The sequence below is a fragment of the Mixophyes fleayi genome, chromosome 1 (genome assembly GCF_038048845.1).
Source record: "Mixophyes fleayi isolate aMixFle1 chromosome 1, aMixFle1.hap1, whole genome shotgun sequence".
NCBI lineage: Eukaryota > Metazoa > Chordata > Amphibia > Anura > Limnodynastidae > Mixophyes > Mixophyes fleayi.
The window spans coordinates 453,519,935-453,545,309 of record NC_134402.1 but is presented as its reverse complement, the minus strand read 5'-3'; the positions used below and the strand labels follow the sequence as shown (position 1 = coordinate 453,545,309).

The following is a 25,375-nucleotide window of genomic DNA, read 5'->3' as shown; positions in this document are numbered from 1 at the left end:
TTGCCTGTAGTCCGGGCAGGCGGAGATCAAATTTGTGGATTATATGCATAAAATCGTCATTTACGTTCCTTGACGAATGAAGCTCAAAGTGTTTTACGGTGAGCTTGGTGCACGCTTAGTAAATGAGGTTCACTCTATGTGTGCGATAAGACATTGAGAAGTGAATATGGGAATTGTTTTGTTTCATCTGTTGACAAAGTGATTGAATGTGATCTGAGACAGAACCAGTGTTTTATGTGGGAGGGAGAGAGGATCCTGCATCTAATCTGCCTGATTAACATTCTCCCCAAGGAACCAGACGGCAACTAGCTCACAAAGGGAAAAACTCCAACGCCTCTTCCATACACTTTCCTATTATTTCCCAGTACAGTCACCACTTACAGGAATGGACATCCCTCCCTGATCCTGCACTTTCTTATCACTCTGCAGTTTGCACAATTCCAAATCACACATCATATTTTCTTCCCAAAGTACAGAGGATTCCTGTTTCTTTGTTGCTGAGAGATAATGGGGTTCTGCAAGTTGTATCTGGTTGCCTTGACTCTCTGTGTCCTGTTTCAGGGTAAGTCTCTTTTTAAACCATTTTTGAGGAACCAACAAAACAGTTTAGGGGGGGGGGGGGTTATGAAAACTGATGATGAAGACAAGTACTTTGTGTAAACTGTTATACGATCCGGCATATTATTCTGTGATTGATACTTTCTTCTTGTTTGGAAAATTCCACCTCTTTGTATCAACATTACAGAAATTGTTTACAATGTAACAGTTGGCTGTTACATTACACTGTCTGGGGGCTATAGATAGAAGTGTAATATTTTAGCTATTGAACCTATGTTGTTACAGTTATAACAAGCAGATATGGGGAGATTTGCTGAATGAGGACACTAGTTCATTGTAGGTGTTAGCAGGGAGCATCCCAAACAGATCGGCAATGGAGAACGAGGGGCGAAAGATCTCCCTGCTTGGAGCACAGAACATATATTTAAGCTTGATATACACTGTTTAAAAAATGAATAGGGCAGTAAAAGGGCTGATTGGCTAATCCCACCAAACAGGAAAATTAACTTGTAAATTAGTTAATGTGTTAAAACAGTCTTTACTCATTGTGGATAACTATTTGGAGGATGGTATAATGTCATGTACTTAAAATATCTCAATAAGTATTTCTGAGCTTCACATCTCAATATACATAACACATTGTTGTTATATTATATTTCAATGTGAACAATTTGGGACTGATTCATTAAGGAATGTACATGTCGGTATTGTGCACAAAAAAATTGCACTGTTCATGCCCTGAATTGGACTATACACCAGTAAACACAAGTACATTCAAATCATCCTGGAACGCAAAAGACACTTATTACAGCCTATGATTGCATAGACGGAACAGGGAGGGGACTGGTCATATGCAGGTAGTCAGTGTACAGTCAGGGCGTGCCAAACTGGAGCGCACGCAGCAGCATCTGCTTCAAGTTGTGGACATCTCAAAGGTACGTGTTTGTCTTTTTCTGTCGTATGACTTGCTCTGGTGTAAGTCCTGAGTGGTAGTGATGACAGTCACAGACCCAGCCAAAAACCCAGAAGGAGGTAGGGAGGATCAGCCGCAAGCTGCTGTCAATAGATTGTGGATTCTGATTGGTTCTCGCGCTCACGCCGCCACCACCGCCATTTTAAGTTGGTTTGCAAAAGTAAATACCTCCGCAATACAAACGTTTACTAGCTGGTAATCACTGTGCGCATACTCAGAACCGGACCATATGTCAGCAATTGCAGCCACGTCCGCTCCATCTTCGAATGCAAAGGACGCTTACTGCTTGTCAAAGGCAACTGCACGCAGCCACCTCCGAATCCAGCTCTGGGCAACTAAAAGTTACTTGTTCTTCTGCCGAATCTTTTGCTCCAGCTACAGGGTTAGTCTAAGTCCTGATCAGTTGATATGACGGCTGTGTATGCAGCTATAACATGTGTTTGCAATCAGGAGCAACTGTAAAAATGTATTTAATGTTCAGTAGACATTAAGATCATCATAATAAGTGGGAAAATAAATAGGAAAAAAGCTTTTTTTTATTTTTTTTGTAACTGTTTTCTCATAATACCTTTATTATTTCCATGTGACATTAATCCTATTTTTTTTTTCTTTCTGCTCTTTTGAGAATTTATAATCCACATTGGATGTATCCTGCAGTGTCTTCTGCAGTAGAGCGCAATAGATCTGCACCCAAATTTAACAGCGCACGTGTCTTGGGATCCGATTCTATTCAGGAGATCCAGTTCTCCCAGGTTATCACACTACTTATGGGGGACACACTAAAGCCCATTACTGAATAGGGGAGTTGTGGCAGATTTTAGCTCAGCAAGTAAATGTATCAGATTGGCCCAATCTTCAGGTGGACTTAGAATAGGGGAAAACTGGGCCTCCCGTTATGACATTCCAAAATAACACGATGGATAGTAAAGTCCTAAACTATTTAGATTATTACAATGAAATGGATTCAACAAGATACCCATGGCGGTACCTACTTCCGCTCTTAGGACCTGAGTCCTTAAGGCCGCAGACCGAGCACATTGTGCAGTTGTTCGCAACGGCACGTAAATCGGCTCTGCATACTCCTGGAGTCAGCAAGGTGCGGATCTCAAGATGCGTGTGGTGCAGGGGCGGATCTAGAATTTTATTTTATGGGGGCGATTTAGGGGGGGGCAATTTAGTCCCCATCCCCTTTTTGACAGCTAAGGCTGCATGCGGCTGCACACTATGTGCTGGTCCGTTTGGCAAAGACAGGCAGGGAGAGTGTGCTGGCCGGCCGCTCTGATTGTGTCCCTGCCTGTCTCTGCCGAACGGACCAGCACATAGTATGCAGCCGCCGACAGCAAGCCCCTGCCCCAATTGCCCCCCCCCCCCCCCTGGATCCGCCACTGGTGTGGTGTTCACTATAGGTGAAGAGTCACTCTGCTGTACTAGACCAGACACTGCAGGATGCAAACAATACACATGTGGAATATGAAAGCTCAAAAGAACGCATAGAAAAAAAATATTAATCAATTAATGTTACCTGTCAATAATATAGTCATTTATGATTAGAAATGAAAAGTGTCTAAAAAAATATTTTTTTTTTCCTCTGAAAAACATTTATTAGGATGTCCTTAATGTCTACTGTACATAAAACACATTTACTAGGCTGTCCTTAATGTCTACTGTACATAAAATACATTGTTACAGTTGCTCCTGACTGCAGACACATGTTATAGCTGTACACGATACTGACCCAGGACTAGACCCTTAGCTGGTGCAAGAGATACGGCAGAAAAACAAGAAACTTTCACACACGCAGAGCTACATTCTGACGCGGCTGCATTCGCTTCAGTTTGGCACGCCCACATTGTGTATAGAGTATGGGCACACGCCCCCTTCCCTGCCCACGCCCCGAAATTGTAGGCTGTCGTAATTGTCATGTGTGTTGGCATACGCAGTGGGCTTTCTTCCGTTGACGGCCGAGTGTCCTCGTTCTGGGCATGGGCAGAAGGGAATTGCGTACGATACGCACAAAAAACAGAGATATGTTCCTTAATGACTCAGGCACTTAATGTTTTATAAAGGAAAATACTGTGTAACTGTAATCATGGACCAATTACAAGACTCTCATTTAACCTAAAGTTTGCTAAAACTATAAAGGAATTAGGAAGAGTTTGATTTGGGAAGAACAATGGACTTAGTGTTAGGTTGTGGGGGGTCTTATGGACAGGCTGATTGGGGTGTGTGTTAGGGTTAAGCTGTGTTGAATTTGCAGGAAGTGAGAAGCAATTGTCCTGGAACTGGTAATCACACCCAATACACAGCAACACATCCACATATATTTACAATAATGCACTGCTATGAAAGCCATTATTATGGCATTGAAGGATGTCACATTCTCTTAGTGGCAGCCTTGTCTGTAAAAACAGGGACAGTCAGTGACCAACCCTTCCCAGAAGCCTCCTCTCCCCAAGAGCTTGATATCCTACATGACGGCACGGCGGGGCTGAAACTTGGTGGGGATTTATGATAATAAATAGTGTGTCGATTGTGTGTTTAGTTCATGATTAATTTCATATTGCTTTTAGTGTTTAGATTTTAAATCATACCAGTAAACTTTCTAATTTGAATGTAAATCTATATTTGAATTCAATAGAATAACATACACATTTTCATTTATTGTAGTTCAGTTTAAATATATTTTTTTCCATTGAAACTATTGATCATTGAGTTTAGAAACAGGTTTTATAAAATTGGTATTTGGAGATAATTTGCACTAATAATCGTCAATTTTCCTATTCAAGTGCATATTTGGAGATTCTTTTTATCTAACCCCCGTTGCGGTAAGCCCCCTAAAAGCTCAAATATAAGTTCTGGGGGGTAAATTTATCAAGCTGCAGGTTTGCAAAAGTGGAGATGTTGCCTATAGCAACCAATCAGATTCTAGTTGTCATTTATTTAGTACATTGTACAGAATGACAGCTAGAATCTGATTGGTTGCTATAGGCAACATCTCTACTTTTTTAAACCCGCAGCTTGATAAATTTACCCCCTGGGGTTAAAAGTCTAAATCGGCACTGTTGACTGAGACACTAACATGTGTCCCTGATGTGGAAGTCCTGGGGTGCAAATCACTCAAAAATATATTCAGTTTCTAAAGATGGAGTATGATAAACCAGACAATAAGGGTCATTAACAAACGTGCGAGAATGCAGGAGAGGTGTCGGGAGAGTTATCTTGTACAGTCAAAGATTTATAGTTTTTTATTTATATATTTTTAATACAATAAGTATTAAAATATCTTACATCATTTTATTGCAAAGAAGTTATACAAAAATGACACCATTTGTTGTATTACAAAGTTGATTTTACCAGACAGGCAATTAAACAGCTTTCTAGAAAAATTAAACAGCAAGGACTCATTTTTAAAAAATATATTTTATATATATATATATATATATATATATACACAAGTTAACCCGAGCATGATACTCATGCATTCTAGTCAAATCAAGCTACTTAAGGTGTTAAAAAGGTTCTTGTCATGCATTTGGGCCATAGCCCAGGCCTCCTCAGGGGAAGAGCGTTACTTCCCAACGCAAGCGCCCTTTTTTAACGTGGTTTTGTCCACATGTCACCACCTCATCATTTTTCTCCATCACCTCATCCTTCATCTTTATCACCACATCTATCCAGATGTCTATCCAGACACACGGATCTCTCTCAGCGGTCCTGAGTATCACACTCCTCTCACTCTGTCACCCCCGGCAACCACCAACCACTCCCCACTGTCACCCCCGGCAACCATCAACCACTCCCCACTGTCACCCCCGGCAACCATCAACCACTCCCAACTGTCACCCCCGCCAACCACCAACCACTCCCAACTGTCACCCCCAGCAACCACCAACCACTCCCAACTGTCACCCCTGGCAACCACCAACCACTCCCAACTGTCACTTCTCCTTCAAGAAATATATATATATTTTTTTAAAATCTTTATAAACACTTTTAACAATTAACAAATTAAATTAACAAATTAAAAACATCTTAGTATACCAAATTTCAGCCCTTTCTGGGGTTTTTTTCCACACACACTAAGAATTTAGTAGGTCAGTGTATAACTCCGCCCAGCAGGTGGCGCTGCAGCAAATTTCAGCCCTTTTTGAGGTTTTTTTCCCACACACACTAAGAATTTAGTAGGTCAGTGTATAACTCCGCCCAGCAGGTGGCGCTGCAGCAAATTTCAGCCCTTTTTGAGGTTTTTTTTTCCACACACACTAAGAATTTAGTAGGTCAGTGTATAACTTCGCCCAGCAGGTGGCGCTGCAGCTTGGTTTTTTTTTTTTCACACACAGACACACGCCACTAGACTTTTATTATATATATATATATATATATATATATATATATATATATATATATATATATATACATATATATATATATATATATATATATATATATATATATATATATATAATTTTTTTTTTCCCACAATACAAAAAGGCAAAAAGGAACACAATATAAGTACATAAGGTACAGCTATCGCTGCTGCAGAGAGAATATATATGTTTTTTTCCTATTGTTTAATTACCAGCTGTCCATTATTTCCAGGGAAGGTCCCATATTTTAAAGATTTGCCCCTGGAAAGTCCTTAGTTCTTAAATCTATTGTTATTCTATAGGCCTTATAATTAACATCTATTGAAGAACAGTTTTGAAACAGCAAACAAAATAGATTAGATTACATTCACAGACAAGACAATGTCCCTGAAGACTATTTTAGAATGTTGACAATTACACTATTGTTGATTTATAACGATTATTATTGACTACATTTAAATGAGCACAATTTGAAATGACCATTTTTGTTACACTGGTACCACATTGAGCTCCCTCCTGTATTATTATACGCTGTGTATTTCCTGTCTATTCACAGTAGTTCCTATTACTGGTCCTTCCCCTGTTATGAAACCTCAGACAATGGTCTTTTCCTCTGCACGCAAAGCCACTTTCATCTAAAAATATAGGAGCTTAGTTCAAAGCGTTCAGTATTGCTATTATAACAGATTTTCATTTGTAGATTATCAAACGGAGACTCAAAAATATTTGTTTTTCTGCCGTATCTCTTGCTCCAGCTCCAAGGTTAGTTTAAGAGCTAGATTTAGTAAGAATCAAGTTTGGTGGCGGTTTCGCCGGCGGTTTAGTTATCCAATCCGCCGCATTTATTATAGGGCGGTTTGAGGCTTCAATTTAAAATGAATGGCGATGTGTTGTGTGTGAAAGCACAATTGACATTTAAATTATTTGGGCAAAACATTATTTCTTGATTAAGAGTCAAAATGAATATAATATTAAATTATTGGGGGTAAAAAAATTATTATATTAAGGGGGCAAAATTATTTAATTATTATATTATTCGGGCACTATGTAATGCTAAATTGTGCAACATAAATAATTATATCCACCATTAACAATCAGTTAACATGATTATACATTCACATTTCCCACATAATATGCTATAATAGTGTCCCCTTTAAAAAATATAAAAAAAAAATATTCCCTCATAAGTTAATATTAAATTAATTTTGCCTCTTAATCAATAAATTATGATTGCCCAAATAATTGAAATGTGAAAAGTGCTTTCTATTATGTTCTGAATGGCAAAATAGCTCAAACAGCAGCAGTTTGATCAATCTCGACATTCACCTCTTTCATTTTGGCCGTTTGATTGGCTGTTTTGCGGCGGTTTAGAGAACCCAGCTTAGTAACTCCGGCTGTTGGTATGTTCATCATGGATGAAATCGGGATGGTGATTTGTAGTGTGGTGGTTTTGAAAAATGTAAATTTTGACCGTTTTAACGGCAGTTTGGGCTTTAGTAAAAAAAATAACCAACAAGCTGCGGTTTAAACCAACCGCCCTTTAGTAAATCTAGCCCTAAGCCTTAATCAGCAGTGATGACAGTCATGTATGCATGCTATTATGTGTTTGAAAGCGAGAGCATCTGTAAAAATGTAAGTTATGTTTAGCAGACATTAATAACATCCTAATATATGGATCTAATGAGTGTTGAGACCAGTTACCAGGGCAACCATACCCGGAAATCACTACGGAGATTTGATCGCGCTTCAGCGTTTTAGCAGAAACTTGTCTACGTAGCGAAAGATACCCTGATGTGCACTGCAAACTCTTACTAAATGTAAGTGGAATTCTTATTGTTGTGTAATAAATACTTTGTATCGATATATTACACTATCGGAGCACCTTTGTTTTCTTGTCTCCCGCATTTATATGAACTGCATGGTGGACCCTGGGAGAATATGAGAACATACCGAGGGATTATCTGGATACATATTGAGATGATTTAGAGAAACTATGCATTGGAACTATTGTTCCCTTTAGTTCGTGACTATGGACATTGTTATGTTTTATACATGTTTTTATGTTGTTATTGATGTAATATTGATTAATGTTTGATACTCAGAAACCTATTATTCAACTACCTTCCTTTTTGCGCCTCATTCTAAACTCTGTGCAATACTTTATAAATTTGAAAGTTTAGTAGGTACTTTCAAGAGATTTGGGCTGCATTCCCCATCCCCTCCCCTTATCATATAGGAGCGCAGGAAGAACATTTTATCCTTTTTATCCTAATAAATGTGTTTCATGGGAAAAAAAAAAAAAAATAAAACACTTTTTTTTTTCAACCTTCATTAATTACATGTGACATTAATATATATGAGCAGTCCTACACCCGAATTCATCAGCACACGTATCTTCAGTTCCGTTCCTTGTTGAATTCGGGGGTGCGTATGCCGGAATTCCGTGCATTGTAAAACAAAAGCACATTGTGCTCAGTATTTGTGCCTTGATGAAGCAGGCCCACAGACTGGAGGTGCCATATGCCCACCCCCGTGATACCCCCAGTTGTTGGATAATAGTCGCTGCCACCACCAAAATTCCTCACCGGCACCTGGAACCGCTTACTTGTGGGAATTTGGTACAGCTGCCGCAGCGCCTCTGTGCTGGAGACTGTGGCTGCTTCCTCCTGATCCATTACTTTGGATCAGGACATAGCGAGCAGAGCATTATATTACAGTGCTGGGTTCCACAAAGTGAGGCCGTGGGATGGAAGACAGTATAGGTCACAAAGGAAAGCTGGGAGACGGAAGACGGAAATGTTTTGTTGGTCAATATAGCAATATAGCAGGTGTAGGCAGATCACAGGATACTTACTAGTAGTGATATTTGTTCACACCAGCACATAAAGGTAGCAGATGTTATATCTTTTATATTTCAATGTTGGAGGGGGCTTTCTGGACAATGGACACCTCCCCCCTTCTAAGTGCTCATCTGTGTATTGGTGTGACTTATGTTAATACGGTTCTTATCAGTTTGAATTCCCATATTTTTCTCTCCCTGTAATTTTTAAAAATACTTTTTAGTATTAAGACTTTTAAATCTGCCATACTGTGTCCTGGTCCAGGGAGAGAAAAATATGGGAATTCAAACTGATACGAACATTCCAGTCATTAACTCAAGGGCTCAATCTAACACCTGGATTTATGACCCACTACATGGACACACAGCAAATTGACTCCACATCTCTGAACTCTTAAGACTTTTACTCTTCCACCCGTAACAAAAACCTTCGTTTTATTACTTTAGCTTATTTTAATTATGTATCCCCCCCTCCTGTACATATTTCTTGATGTAACAGCTCATAAATGTTGTGCCTTTTCCTCAGTCATTCATTTGTAAACTGATGAAGGGGCCTCTGTGCTCTGAAAGCTAGCAAATATAATCAATCATTTTTTTTTTTGGGTTAGTCAATAAAGGTATCACTCCTATAATACTTTTTGACACGAAAGTATTTAACATCACATAGATCACTAAATTACAGTTCACTGTCATTTGGGTACATAAATCAACATTTAGGGGCAACGTCCAGCACTGTCAACATTATTTAAAATGGATTTAATGGGTTAGAGCCGTCAAGGGGTAGGATGAGAAATGTTTGTCTCTTTTTAAAGATTCTGAGCATGAGAAATATTTCTGTGTAAAGTGTCATAATAGCCAACGGTATCAAACAAAAACTATTTATAAAATATTGACTTACTTCCCATAGTCACCGAGGGCCAGAGCGTCATGATAAGGAACGTCCAGCTGGAGAAGTGTATTCATGCGGCTGAGGACACCGGCAGAGTCTCTCTGGCAAAGTGTAAGGTTCAATCTCTTCATCAACAATGGACCTGGGACAGGAGCTCCAACTCCCTCATCAACGTGATGAGCAACCGGTGCCTGACAGTGATGAAAACGCTGCATCTGCCCACGTTGGGGATGGAACCTTGCGAGGGCAGAAGGAATCAGGCTTGGGTCTGCGACAAGAGGGGTCACCTCACTCTCTATGGTCATGAGCTCCATCTGACTGCCAAACAAGGGACCAAGAAAGTGTTTGTGTCAAACGGAATAGACAAGTTCAGCGCTTGGAAAACGCCACTGGACTCGGCGGTCTGCGGGGAGACCTTCACAAGCCCTACTCACGTCCAGCGAGAGTGGGAGGACGTCACTGACGGGCTTTATGAATGTAAAAGGAGCAATGCATCATGGAAAACTAACCAACTGTTATTTAATCTCTACCACGAGGAGTCATGTGACCCCAAAATAATCATGTGACACATTATAAGCATGGCCAACACACTATATATTTAGATTTCTAATACTAATATCACCTGACATAATAGATGTACAGATGAAGCAGGTTGTATTATATTGGCTGCATCCACTCATACACAAGTATATTAATGCTGCATCCTTAAACTCGTCCTGATTCATGCATCCTGGGACTAATTGTCACATTTCGTCTCAGTTAACTTCGCCCCATCTGTATGGTTATATCACATAAACGTAAACTTAATTTTTACAACTTGTTTGATAATATTAAATTTAATTTAAGTACAACCGTGGAGGTAGCCATTTTCTCTGCTGAACAAATAGGAAATATAGAGTGTGTCGGTGATAACTCGGATTTCTAGAGAACAGATAGACGGCGTTCTCACGAATATTGGTTCAAATCCCGCAAACGGTTTTCTCCACGGTAAAGAAGAGGTTCACACCTATTCTTATCCCCGTTATGTTTCTGCTTTATTAATAAGATTACCACTAAGTCCCATTAACTGCCCAGTTCGGTAGGATACTGATCTAAAGGCAGCTTTAACTGAGGGTAACACACACATATAAATATCAGAGTGTATTTCTAGTGTAATGATAGTGCAGTGAGAAATATGCAGTAACATAAGTATAAAACCAGTTATGCAGTAACATAAATATAAAACCAGTAATGCAGTAACATAAATATAAAAAATATATAAAACCATAAATGCACTAACATAAATGCAGTGAATATTTACAATGTAATTAGTGAGGGCCTCAAAATGTGCAACATCTTGAGAGACAGTAAATGTATCAAACCTTCTAAAAAGGAAAAGTGGATGTGTTGCAACCAATCAGATTCTAGTTGTAATTCTCTAGAATGTACTAGATACATGATAGCTAGAATCTGATTGGTTGCTACAGGCAACATCTCTACTTTTCCTTTATAGAAGGTTTGATACATTGTATCTGTGACATTGCAGTTGGCTGGTTTATTGGTTGTAATTAAATTTGTATTTTGTGTTTTATAAGCTAAATTCAGCAGCACGACAGAGAGCCTGAAATCTTCCCCCAGACACCCACATGTGAGTGACAGGACAACCACTCAGATTCCTGGACAGGTCTACACAGACCTGGACGCTGGTGAGTCTTCTCTACACGACTTTCCGTTCTGGTTCAGTGACAATCTCAGCGTCTCTCAGCTCCATATTCTCAGTTGTACAGTAGAAATCATTGTATTATATTTATTTTGTTTGATGTAAATTCTACAGAGGACTTATAACAGCAGATCTGTCTTTTTGAGCCAGTGAAAGAAAATAAAACTTAAAATACGACTGAGAGGGAGAGCAAAACAAGCAGATATTAGTTGTTTCCAGGAATAGCAGGACCAATCCTGGTGGTTTAGTAACTTATTTATGTATTTATATTTTGGAATAATACTAAAAACAGGACCTCACTAGAAGAAAAAAAGTGATATATTCAACACATTTTCCTATTTTTAATAGAGAACCTTTTATTTCTCAAAAAAATTGGAGGTGTTTGTTGGAACTAAAAAAAAACACTAAACCTAATATAGAAGCTACCTTTTATAAAATGATCTGCTAAAAATATTCACAAGTATTCCATATGTAAATGTTTCCATACGTTGACAGAACTTGAGATATTTGACATCTACAGTTTCTATGCAGCTGGGAGCTGTTGCTCTCTGTTATCAGTCATGTCAGGCTTCCTGTAGTGACCTCTAATTGTTTTTTTTAGAAGACGTCTGCTTTGAATAGGGAAAAGTCTTAAACTGCGAATCACTTATATCACAATATCTTCAGGTTTGATAAACATCTGGAACTATTATATATGAAAATGTTATCAGCAGGTATTTTGTATAAGGTGGTCAACAGACGTTATGGAACACTCCAGAACATATGAGTAAATATTATACAACTTCCTGTATGTCTCCATAATATAACTCTTTTGGACTGCCTAATATTTAGCAAATTGAATATGCCCTGGGACAAGAGCGCACCCTAGTGTCTCCCTGATTACCTGCCATGCATAAAACTAATTAAAAGGATAAACCATATTTACAATACCAAGTACACATCTAGACAGTGAAATTCGCCCATAATTAGTCGATCTGTACATTCATATATCACAGTATACATCACACTGGAAAGAGCCAGTGTCCCATTTATCCCAGGGGGACAGACAGGGCTGCCAAAAGGAATTCAGGGCCCCGGTACAACAAATTCATGGGGCCCCCCTTATAGTTGGAAAAATTTTCAGGGGTGTGGTCACACGATTGGGGGCGTGGCAATGCGCCATTGGGGCGTGGTTAGCACATCAAAATCAATAGGTCCTGAATTCACCGGAGCGTCACATATGTCCAAGCACTCCTGACTTTCAGGACATCTAGCACCCTTGTGTAGTATAGAAAGAATGCAGTGTGTACAGAAAGAGTTCAGTCTTGGTCTGCACCCACTGGGCTCACCAAACATTGGCATTGTCCCTACTAGAATCACAACATTTCACACACTATACTGCTCTGTCCTACCTGTTCTTCTCACTTTTACCACATGTGGCTGCTGGTTTCTTTAGTTGCTGCTTGTCTGGATCCTGGAATGTTGGAGGACCTATTTGGAAAAAAATGGCTACATTTAGAAAATTACAGCCAGCCCCACCGTTAAATCAATAGCATCCATGATTAATAATTAGGCCTTCCTCCAGCCCCAACATTAAAATAGTATTCCCATTACCCCGCAAACAAAATAGCAACCAATAATTAGCCACCATCTACCTCACACACACTACATTGCCAAAAGCTCCGTGCCATCACACACACATTACTGTGCCCCTTTATCATCACCACGCTATGCCCCCTTATGATCACACTGCGCCCTCCATGCTGCCTTTGCCCCTTTCTTCATCTGCCTGTGCCATGCTGCCTTTGCCCCCTCCTTTCATCATCCCCCTGTGCCATGCTGCCTTTGTCCCTCTTTTCTTTATCCCCCTGTGCCCTGCTACCTTTGTCCCTCTTTTCTTTATCCCACTGTGCCATGTTGCCTTTGCCCCTCTTTTTTCATCCCCCTGTGCCATGCTGCTTTTGTCCCTCTTTTCTTTAACCCCCTGTGCCATGCTGCTTTTGTCCCTCTTTTCTTTATCCCCCTGTGCCAGGCTGCCTTTGTCCCTCTTTTTTTTATCCCACTGTGCCATGTTGCCTTTGCCCCTCTTTTTTCATCCCCCTGTGCCATGCTGATTTTGTCCCTCTTTTCTTTAACCCCCTGTGCCATGCTGCTTTTGTCCCTCTTTTCTTTAACCCCCTGTGCCATGCTGCCTTTGTCCCTCTTTTCTTTAACCCCCTGTGCCATGCTGCTTTTGTCCCTCCTTCTTTAACCCCCTGTGCCATGCTGCTTTTGTCCCTCTTTTCTTTAACCCCCTGTGCCATGCTGCTTTTGTCCCTCCTTCTTTAACCCCCTGTGCCATGCTGCTTTTGTCCCTCTTTTCTTTAACCCCCTGTGCCATGCTGCTTCTATCTCTCCTTTCTTTAACCCCCTGTGCCATGCTGCTTTTGTCCCTCTTTTCTTTAACCCCCTGTGCCATGCTGCTTCTATCTCTCCTTTCTTTAACCCCCTGTGCCATGCTGCTTTTGTCCCTCTTTTCTTTAACCCCCTGTGCCATGCTGCTTCTATCTCTCCTTTCTTTAACCCCCTGTGCCATGCTGCTTCTATCCCTCCTTTCTTTAACCCCCTGTGCCATGCTGCTTTTTTCCCTCCTTTCTTTAACCCCCTGTGCCTCTCTGCATTTCTCTTCTTTCACTTACCTCTGTACTGCTTTCTTTCATCTTTATTTTCTTTTCTTCTCACTTCTGTCTTCTGTCTCCTTCTGTGCGCGGCTCTTCACTGGATGTCGGGCGTGACGTGATGATGTCACACCTGGAAAAAAACAAAAAAACATTTAGAAAAAAGAAAAGTTTAAAAAAATAAATAAAAAAACATCAGAGTGAGGGCACAGGCCCAGGTAGTTAGTACCCCCCCCCCCCCCCACCCCCCTCTCGGCGGCCCTGGGGACAGAACTATGGTGGGGGAGCCCAGAGTCTGCAGATTAGTCTCAATCACCTGGATAAAATATTTTATATTCATGTCTGATTTAGTTCTATTGTTACTCATCTTTCAGCCGATCAGCAGTCCGCCAGCTCCTGGGAGAGACTAAGTGAGAGGATCTATGTGTTCGAGGAAGAGAGTGAGTAACGTTATCATGTATGTGCATATAACTTCAGTAACTAAAAGTGGAGCCGTGATTAATTATTAAAAATTAAATACAAGTAGTAAAATGATGTTACATTATAGGTATGTTTTAAGGGGGAACTAAACAAATATGAAAAACAGAGATAAAATGACATAAGGTATAAAGCCTGTTCCTTTGTCGTAGAGTCGTTGGCCGGTAGTTTCTCCAACAGGTCAGGTTTTTTGGATTTCCTTACACAATAACATGAGAGATAATTGCTGGTCCAGTCAAGTAAAATAATTCACCTATGCAAGATATTCCGGGACATTGAGGAGAGGTATAAGAGCTTCTGTTAGAAATGTTGCGCTCTCATTAGAATTAGTGCACACTGCCATATAGGCTTCTTACATTACACCCATGGCCCACACACTCAATGGAGGCAGTCTGAACAAATCTATTCAGCCTATCAATTCATTACAAACTAGTGACATCACTGAGAAACCAGTGGTTTAAATCATACTTGCCAACTTCTTCTAGTTGGCATCCAGGAGCTGCCGGGCGGAGGTAGGTGTGTGGGCGGCGGGGACCCGAAAATCATGACGTAATGCCGCAATTCCCGGAGAATCGCGGCATTTTGGACCTAATCCTGCCCACTTCACTAGGAAGTGGGCAGATACGGGAGACTGCCATACATTCCCGGGAGACCCACCCGGAATACGGGAGTCTCCCGGACATTCCGGGAGAGTTGGCAAGTATGGTTTAAATGCCTCGTGCCTCACGGTTCACAGATGTCACTAGTTTCTTGTGAACTGATAAGCTGCATTTTCAGGAATATTTGTTCAGCTCACACGCTTGCTGCTCCCCTATATCTAAGCTATAGACACACGTTAAGTGTTTTCCATGTAGTTGGCACTGACTGTAGAGGGGAACAGAACAGAGCATGTGCTCTGAAAGGGGTACCGTTACCATGGAGACAGCACTGTGACAGGGAAAGCGCAGAGAGATCTATCTATTTATACAGCATACATTACCAACATCCCGATTGGAGAACGTGGACATACTGCCACTCCCCCACCTCAACCACTCCCCAGACTGCCCATAACTGCAGCCATTTTGGAAGAGGTCACGCCCATTTCGGTTGGGCCACATCCCCTTTGACCCACAAATATCGTCCTTCCCCTTGAAAGTAAGAACTGCTGGCAGATGTGATCTTTCAGAACTTGCAAAAAAATATATATACACAAATGAGTTGTAGGATCACATAACTTCCAACAGGTTCAAGTACGACTGCAGGTAGATTGTAGAAGCCACAGGATATTTAAATTAAAGTTCCACATTATTATTTTATGTCTTGATGCCCATAGCTGGCTACTTTGTTGGTCGCTGAATGGTGGTATCCTAAAGCCTGACAGATTTCTTTCTACTGACTTAGATCTCTCATAGAGTCAGTCTCAGGTGACTTTGTAGCTTTGTATTTGGGTAACAAAAAGGTGAAATGTTCCAGAAAATGGTCAGAGGAGAAATAATTCCAATATCGGGTTCTCTTTCCCTAGGAACCGGCTGGAAAACGGCCATGTTAATCCTGAGCCCGCTCACGTTTATACTGGGGGTGATCATACTGATGCTGAATGTCCGCGTCAATAAGTAAGTCCAATACAGTCATTTTGTTTTATTGATTTGGGATCACTGCCTATGTATGAGAGTCCTGCACAGCTTAAACAATGCACAGTCCTATTGTTAGTCTCTGTTAACCCTTTCAGTGTCAGAGGATTGCCTTAATGTACTCGATCAGGAGGCTGGGCTAATCTTCACTATTTAGGAATGCGGTGATTCTGCTAGATATATATGTTCTTCTCCTTACCCTGGGATCCACCGAGGTCTCTGCCAGAGTCTGAAATCTTGTGCACCCCCCACCCCCATCAGGGAAGTGGGGCAGGGACGGATTGGGAACATAAAGTGGCCCTGGAAAAAAATCTGGAAGTGGCCTCATGTGGGCGGAACCATATCAACTGTAGGCGGGGCCAACACAAAAGTGGGTGGGATTAGTACAAAGTTGACTATGCCACCAAAGTGCTAGACTGCCCATTACATACCACACTCTCTCCAACATTCCCTCTCATGGGACAGAGCCCTAAATCAGGACTGTCCCGCTGGAATTGGGACGTATGATTATTGGTTCATCCGCATAATGGCTGCGTCCTCTGTGTACAAGTGATGGGTGCATTAATACATAGAAAGTAGGACAAAATGAGCAACTGAATGTAGAAGTAGAAACCTGGTAACAGAAAATGTCATCACAATATACATATTTGTATTTATTTAATAACATGGTGCAGAGGAACTGCCAATATAGAAACATACAGTTGTCAGACTGTCCTGCTCTCTCCTACCTGTTCTTGTTGCTTTCCCCACCTGTGGCTGCTGGTGTCTCTTGATCAGTTGCTGCTTGTCTGGATCCTGGATGCTGGGGGCCCTATTTGGGAAAAAAAATGAGTACATGAAATTTAGAAAACTCCAATGAGCTCCGGTGTTAAATCAATACAGCAACCACATTTAATAGCCCCAATATTAAAATACTAGTATTCACATTTAATAAATAAACCTATTTCCCTCCCTCCAAACAGCCCCAGCAATAAATTAATAGCATTTACTTTTAATAAATATAGCCATTTCTCACGACCATGCCTGCATAAAATAATTCATATTCGCATTTAATAAATAGCCCTCTTTCTCATACTCAGCCCCACATTCAATTAATAGCCCCAAACCACCCCACCATTAAAGGTCCCGTCACCTCACCTTAAATTAATAGGACCCACAAATAAATTACTAGCACCCATAAATAATTAGCGCCAACCCACAGTCCACCATTAAATTAATAGCCTACCTCCCACCCAAATTACAGTAGAGAACGCCCACCGCCACAGCAAAAAATAGCATTTATGTTTAATAAATCTACCTATTTCCCGCAACCTCCACTGCCATTAAATAATTCATAGTCCCATTTAATAAATAGACCTCATTCTTCCCAAACTCACCCCCATATTCAATTAATACCCCCCAAACCACCCCATCTTAAACTAATAGGACCCTCTATTAAATTAAATTGCCCCACCATCATCCCACAAACAAAATCACACCTCTTAATTAGCCAACACCTACCTCACACCCATATTACATTACCACAAGCCCCCTTTGCCATCACACACACATTACATTGCCATAAGCCCCCCCTGCTGCCCTCACACACACACACACCATTGCCATCAGCTCCTCCCCCACTGCCCTCACACTCACATTGTTAACAGCCCCCCTGCTGCCCTCACACACACAGCATTGCCATTAACCCCCCCCCCCGCTGCCCTCACACACACAGCATTGCCATTAACCCCCCCCCCGCTGCCCTCACACACACCATTGCCTTTCGCCCCTCCTCTGCTGCCCACACACACATAGCCAACAGTCCCCCCCCCCACTGCTTCCCTCACTCACACACACACAGTCAACAGCACCCCCCTCTGCTGCTCTCTCACACACACATAGCCAACAGCCCCCCCCCCCCACTGTGCCCACACTTACCTTTCAGCAGCTTCCAGTGGCGCTTATCTGCTCACATGGAACGGCACCTGTCACATGATGCCGGGCAGCACGGGCTGTGCCGTAACTAGACATTTTAGTGCCCTGGGCGAGACAAGGCACCGGCGCCCCCCATATAAGTGGGAGTGGCATTTGACAAGTGGGTGTGGCCAACCTATTGTGGGGGTGTGGCTAGCACCTTACTGAAATAATTCTGTTACACATATTTGCAAATGCATGAGATATATATATATATACCAATGGGACACCACAGTCCCCATTGAGTATTATGGGGACTGCTGGATTGTGCGATAATTTGCTTAATGAGGAAGATATCTCCGATATCTCCTGTTAGACTTTTGTTAAATGGCCACATTACTTAAAAATGTCTAAGCCATTCAGAAAAATCCATTTCGCATAGTTTAGGGCTCTGTGATTGTACAATTCATTATCCTTTATTGGATATTAATTACATATTACTTCAAATGTTTGGTTAAATTCAACTTACATAATGTACAATTCTGTCCAGAAAAAAACCATACATAAAACACAATTGTATACATTTATAAGTCTCTGTAATATTATGCACACATGAAATGAAAGTTATTTCTTATCAGTGTTCAGCACTGAGGCAAACATGTGAAATGGTTAAAAGATGACAACCAGTTAAAATTCACAAAGCTTCTATTTATAAACAATGTCCTGAATGAACATTCCTCCTAATGTTTGTAAATCCTGAATATTGGCATAGGTGTCCAGGAATAGTGGAAACGTTCACTTACAGTTAGTGGCAGTATATCCCTTTCCGTGTCCGGTTTCTATCTGCAGAGCTTGTTACCTCTCCTATATAAATTGGAGGGTGATTAACTCCTGGATCTGGCGTGACTGCAGCATTCCATCCAGCTTCTGAAAGGGACTAATACACACGGACGTCAAGCGTTCCAAATGCCGAACTTCCTGTTGGTGGAACGCACATGCGTTCCACTGCGGAAAGTTAATCTCTCTCTCTCTCATGACGTCCGCAGAAGATAGGGCTAGGTAGCGGGCGGCTGCTGCGCCCCCTTGGGCTTGCGCCCGGGGCGACGGCACCGTCTGTACCACCCTAGTTACGGCTCTGAGCACGGGGGCTTAGTGGATAGCACTTCTGCCTCACAGCGCTGGGGTCATGAGTTCAATTCCTGACTATGGCCTTATCTGTGTGGAGTTTGTATGTTCTCCCTGTGTTTGCGTGGGTTTCCTCCGGGTGCTCCGGTTTCCTCCCACACTCCAAAAACATACTGGTAGGTTGATTGGCTGCTATCAAAATTGACCCTAGTCTGTGTGTGTGTGTGTGTGTGTATATAATAGGGAATTTAGACTGTAAGCTCCAATGGGGCAGGGACTGATGTGAATGAGTTCTCTGTACAGCGCTACGGAATCAGTGGCGCTATATAAATGAATGACGATGATGATGATGATGATGATGCCAGGCCATGTGATATCTAATTCTTCTGTGATAGGCCGCACACATGGGGGAAGGACCACAGATCCGCGGCCACTTGCAGGAAGTAGGCTGGTCCCGGGGAAGGGGACCAGTCACCTTCCTTGGTGAAAAAAAAGCTGCAATTAAAAAAAAAGAAAAAGAAACGTCAGGTGGCCTCATTAGGACACCGGCCTACCGGTAACTTTCCCTGTAAGGCCTATGACCAATCTGCCCCTAGAAGTTGGAGCCTCAGGTACACATCACCCATAGATCATGGAGATTGGGCAGCACAGTGACTCAGTGATTAGCACTTCTGCCTCACAGCACTGGGGTCCTGAGTTCAATTTCCGACCATGGCCTTATTTGTGTGGAAACTCCACACAAATAAGGCCATGGTCGGAAATTGAACTCAGGACCCCAGTGCTGTGAGGCAGAAGTGCTTGTGTGGGTTTCCTCTCACACTCCAAAAACATACTCGATGGTTAATTGGCTGCTGTCAAATTGACCCTAGTCTGTGTGTATGTCTGTGTCTGTGTGTGTGTGTTAGGGAATTTAGACTGTAAGCCCCAATGGGGCAGGGACTGATGTGAGTGAGTTCTCCGTACAGCGCTGCGGAATTAGTGGCGCTATATAAATATGTGACGATGATGATTGAAGATCACAAGGATAAGTGCAAACCAGCACCCTGCCAATTCAGGAAAAATACAAAAACTAAACAGTGCAGGTGACAGAATGATGAAATATAAAGAAATAAATTTGTACAGTGAAATTGTGTCCCCACCTTTATAAATGTTTTCATCACTCCGTAGTGTTTTCTGGGCACTCCTGGATCGCTACACATGGCACTTATGTCCCCAGCTTTCTATGCCAAGATAGTCTGCCCATTGCGAGAGGGGTGACCAGCCCATCCTAGAACAGACACTACACCTGATCTAAGTGATACATACAGATGTTACACACAGATGGAATACATGATTATATACACATTTTACATGGTGCTCTGCTGTCCACTAACCAGCCCAGGATGAGTCAGGAATCTTGCATGTGAATCAGCCTAGACCTCTGCACCTGCTCAGTGGCAGGGAGTGCGTTCTTCACCCCTGTCCACGCAGAGTGATAAGGCCACTTACCACCCCACCGTCACTAAGTCTGTTCTGGGAATTTAATATTCAAATCTCCTGCTGAAATAACTTTCAGGAGACCTGCTCTGGGGTCAAACTCATGACCTCAGTGCTGTGAGGCAGAAGTGCTAACCACTGAGCCACCGTGCTGCCCAAATGTGCTACACAACGTGACCAAACGTGGATAAATCCTCTTATAAAAGACTTAAAAACTGTAAGATATTTTTTTTAAATGTCAAAAATTAACATGTCAAATATTATGTAATGAGAAATATATAAAACAGATTAAGGGTCATCTCATCCATTTTACTTTATAATATATGGCCACTGCTTTTACTTTTGTTTTTACAAGTTTTCCAAAAATTCACTGTTTTCTCACAGTTTTCCTGTTTGCGTAAACGTAAGGTCACAATCATAAATAGTACATTGTGTTTATTTATAGAAATACAAGCACACACACACACACACTGCTACCTCTATACTGAATTAAACAAAAAAATATATATATATTAATTTATGTTTTAATTATTATTTTCCAGGAAAAGGAAGCTGTTGTCTGCAATGCCAAGTGCTGTGAAACCAATCCATAAATTGGGTTCTACACATGAGCAATCGCCTCTAACGGGCACAGCTGCTCCCTCCGAGCAGCCAGGACAGAATCCTAACTCTCCAACCTTGAGACATGGAGAGATCCTGATTGAGTGGAAAGATGGGACGATCACTCCTCTGTATGAGCATCAATAAAACTGTGCTGTAAGATAATGGGACAACCCCAATCCAGACCAGTATATATTTAGGGCCAAACCCTGTTCCAACCAGACTTCACTAGATGGACAGTGACAATTTCTACCCCTCCATTGGACGTATGACCAGTACATTCTATAGCGTCCTGACGCTACATTAGTTGAGGTCATGGCAAACTGTGACCCTTTACAGACGTTTTAACAGACAAGCAATAACAATTTTTGCACCCTCTATTGTATGTATGACCACTACATCAAAGCACTGTCCCCTCCAGTAGATGCAGAAATTACCATTTCTATTCCCTCCAGTGGCTGTATGATCAACTCATTCTGTCCCTTCAAGATGCTCTATCCCCTTAAGAATCTCCAGAGGATGTATGACCAGTACAATCTGTCCTTTGCAGTAGCTCCAGTAGATGGGGCACACACAACCCCTGCTTCTCCAGTGGATGTATGATCAAAACCTTTTGTCTCTTCTATATGTTCCTGTCGAGGGGGCAACAACAAAGCCCTCCCACCAGACTGTCCAGTGGGTGTATGACCATCACATCCTTTCCCTTTTAGACCCTACAGTAGATGGGACAATGACAAATTCTATCCCGTACAGACTCTGTAGAGGATTTATGACCACCACATTCTGTCCCTTCCGGATGCTCCAGTAGATAAGGTGACAAGGCAATATCAGTAGGTGGGACAACATACCCTGTCCCCCGAGACTCCAGTGGATGTATGGCCACCACATTCTGTCCCTTCCAGATGTTCCAGTAGATAGGGTAACAAGGCAACATCAGTAGGTTGGACAACAGACCCTGTCCCCCCCAGACTCCAGTGGATGTATGGCCACCACATTCTGTCCCTTCCGGATGCTATAGTAGATGTTAAACAATGAACACTGTCCCCCCAGACTCTCCAGTAGATTTATGGTGACCACATTCTATCCATTCCAGATGCTCCAGTAAATAAAGCAATAACAAACCGTATCCCCATACAGTAAATGTAAGACTGCCATATTCTGTTCTCTCCAGTAGATGGATGAACATCACATTCTGTTCCTTCAAGCTCCAGTAAATGGAGCCGTAACAAACCCTGTCCTCTCCATACTCTCTAAGTAAATGACAAATTCTGTCCCTTCCTCCAACTAAATTATGACCACAACACCCTGTCCCTTATAGACTCTTCAGTAGATGGACCAATGATAAATTCTGTCTCCTCCATACTCTGCAATGGATGAATGAACCCCATATCCTGTCCTTTACAGCGTCTCCAGGGAGTGTATCATGGCCAAACTCCGACACTTCCAGACTCTCCAGGAAATGTGTGATCACCACATTCTGTCCCTTTCGTACTTTCCATCCATCATCCCTTCCAGACACTCTAGAGGACTTGGGTTCTTCACTGACGCTTCTTTTCGTATCCTCATACTGCTTTGGTGACCATCAAACCTAATCATTTCTAGAATTAACACAAGACTGATCTCATTATCATTTCCAGATCCACCAGCCATCCAGGGTGATTAGCCAGCTCACCCTCCTACAGAATTTATGGTATAACGGTCATACCTGCTGCAATATTGCAGGCCATACTGGGCAATTGGCTTGATAACGCATGATGTATGAGCCTAAAGCAACTCTGATACGAATAATGGTTCTATCAACATCGATTGTGTCATTGTCAGACATGTTGATAAATGGTGTAAGGATATAATGATAGATGGGTCTTTGTACGTCGTTCTATAACACAAACAGGCCCCATTGAGTCCGGCCAGCCACACATATAGGTCGCCTCATTGTACGCGATACTGATATGCCTATATTGAAATTCTTATCACATCTACTGTAGAACCGGACATATGAAAACTGCGATAGTCTAGATTCTGGCTGGGATGACCAATAACGAATCGCTATCACTTTTTACACTAAACAGAAGCAAGTTGTAGTCAATAATCATATTTGTGCTGTAGAAATTAATCTGAGGTGCTTAATATGGTTATATTGTATCCTCTATATATTTCACTGGCCCTAATCCCTGCCACCTTCCATATTGTATGAAAGAAGAGACAACTCATCTTAATCTACTGCCACCAGTCCCAGAGTAAATCTGAATACATGGATCAACGGACTACATTGGCCATAGTTTGTCCTCTTTGTTACACGCGGAGGGCCTGAGTCATTAAGTCATTAAGCAATGTTTTAAACTGCGCGTAACTCAGCTCTGTACTCCAAAGTCAACAAGGAACGGATCTAAAGATACGTGTGGTGATGACTACGGGTGTAGGTTTAATGTGCTCTACTAGACCAGACACTGCAGGATACATTACCTATGTGGAATATAAAATCTCAAAAGAACACAAAAAAATATATATATATTCAACTAATGTTACATGTAAATATTATAGTCATTTATGATTATTTTTTTTTTAAAAAAAAATGTTTTTCCTGAAAAGCATTTATTAGGGTGCACTTAATGTCTACTGTACATAACAGACATTTTTACAGTTGCGCCTGATTGCAAACACATGTTATAGCATGCACACAATACTGACATAACTAGGATTCAGAACTAGACCTATATCTGGTGCAAGAGATACGGCAGAAAACCAGCGTACTTCTGTATGTGCCCGAGTCTGACGTGGAACGTGGCCGCATGGGAACGCCCTTACTGTACATTGACTACGTGAATCCACCCATTCTCCATCCTTCTCCCTCCCCAAAATCATAGGTTGTAGTTGCGCTCAAAGATGACTTGGACGTGGCTGTGTTCTGTTGTGTATCGTCCAGTTCTGAGTGATTTTGCAGACAATACGCACAAAATCGGCAGATATGTTCCTTAATGACGCAGGGCAGGGGTGTGCACATTGTCACGTATTAGGCTCACAAATAGGAATATACTCCTGATGTTTCCTCTGTCCATCAATTATTTACGGAAAGGAGCTGAGCTGCTGGTAACATTCCGATGCTGACTACGGATTATTTTAGCCACACCCACTTTATCTCACGTCTGTGTGTATCGATTCCAGATAATCTGGAACAGACATTTTGTATTTCCTTATAACAATGTGTCATTATACCTGTTCCTGGGGGAATTGACAATGGGCCTGAATCATTAAGGAAATTTAAGCAAAAGTAAGTAAGGAAAAACCATGTTGCATTGGAGGGGGAGGTAAATTTAAAATGTAATGGCAGATTTATAGTTGGGGTAGGACAAGTCTTAGATCAACTTTACACTTCAGTGTACAAATAAGTTATCAAGTATTTGTGTGCTACATGAAAAAACAGCCAGTATTTTCCTTATGTGCAAAATAATAAACTCATTTGCAGCCCTTGCATTGTAACATGGTTTTGTCCAGAAAACTTAAGCAAGAACACTTACTCAATTTTATGCTTAACTTTTCTTAATGAATAAGGCCCAATGATATTAAACAGAAGGTAAAGATGGCCCTGTGTCCTTTGGGGCTTATATTCTAAGAGGTGTGGGGTACACTGATACAAAAGTTTTAGTATTTGTATCTCTCACACAAAACATTAACCTGTCCAGCAGTCAGGTGCCCTGTGATCAGCTATATGCACGACACATTACACAGAGAAGGAACTTAATGGGAAATTAACCTCAAACCTGATCATTCTTTATTTGTATTGTGATCTGGAAAATAAATGTGATAACATTGTCTGTTTTTATTATTAATCTTTGGGTAAAAATACAACAGAGAGCCAGGGGTTCTTTCTCCCCCCCCCCCCCTTCCCCCCCTCATCTTATAATGGCCTTAAAAGAAAGTAAAGTACATTTACATGCAGCTGGGGAACAAATGGGGCAGCCAGAGGTGGTGGTGGAGTTTTAGCACACACATATGGGAGGTCATATCTGGAAGAACAATGATGATGAAAATGGCTGTTAAACGGCTATATATCAGGAACTATCACCGAATGTACTGGAAGTCTTCCTGTACAATTTTCTATATAGATATATTTCTTCATGATGCCATTCAGAAGTGGCCCTTGAAGGCTTTTTAGTAGCCCCCACCTACTCATACACCTATAACCTTGATAGACATAGCGGTAGACTTATAAAACCTTTTAATAGGGAAAATTGG

At 41.5% G+C, this 25,375-nt stretch overlaps 1 protein-coding gene across 1 annotated transcript; it reads left to right on the top strand.

Moving 5' to 3' along the window:
- The first annotated feature begins 295 nt into the window (after nt 1-295).
- On the top strand, nt 296-24,952 carry LOC142102052 (uncharacterized). Its single transcript, XM_075186590.1, has 6 exons — nt 296-562; nt 9,645-10,103; nt 11,201-11,311; nt 14,336-14,401; nt 15,940-16,030; nt 21,085-24,952. The coding sequence occupies exons 1-6, from the start codon at nt 508-510 to the stop codon at nt 21,287-21,289; spliced, it is 987 nt and encodes a 328-aa protein (XP_075042691.1). The 5' UTR covers nt 296-507; the 3' UTR covers nt 21,290-24,952.
- The last annotated feature ends 423 nt before the right edge of the window (nt 24,953-25,375 follow it).

What these genes read in the sequence shown, in the direction of transcription:
- LOC142102052 (XM_075186590.1), top strand. Translation starts at nt 508, where the DNA reads ATGGGGTTCTGCAAGTTGTATCTGGTTGCCTTGACTCTCTGTGTCCTG. An exon ending in TCTCTGTGTCCTGTTTCAGG is followed by an intron (nt 563 to 9,644) that starts GTAAGTCTCTTT and finishes TACTTCCCATAG; the next exon opens with TCACCGAGGGCCAGAGCGTC. An exon ending in CTATGTGTTCGAGGAAGAGA is followed by an intron (nt 14,402 to 15,939) that starts GTGAGTAACGTT and finishes CTCTTTCCCTAG; the next exon opens with GAACCGGCTGGAAAACGGCC.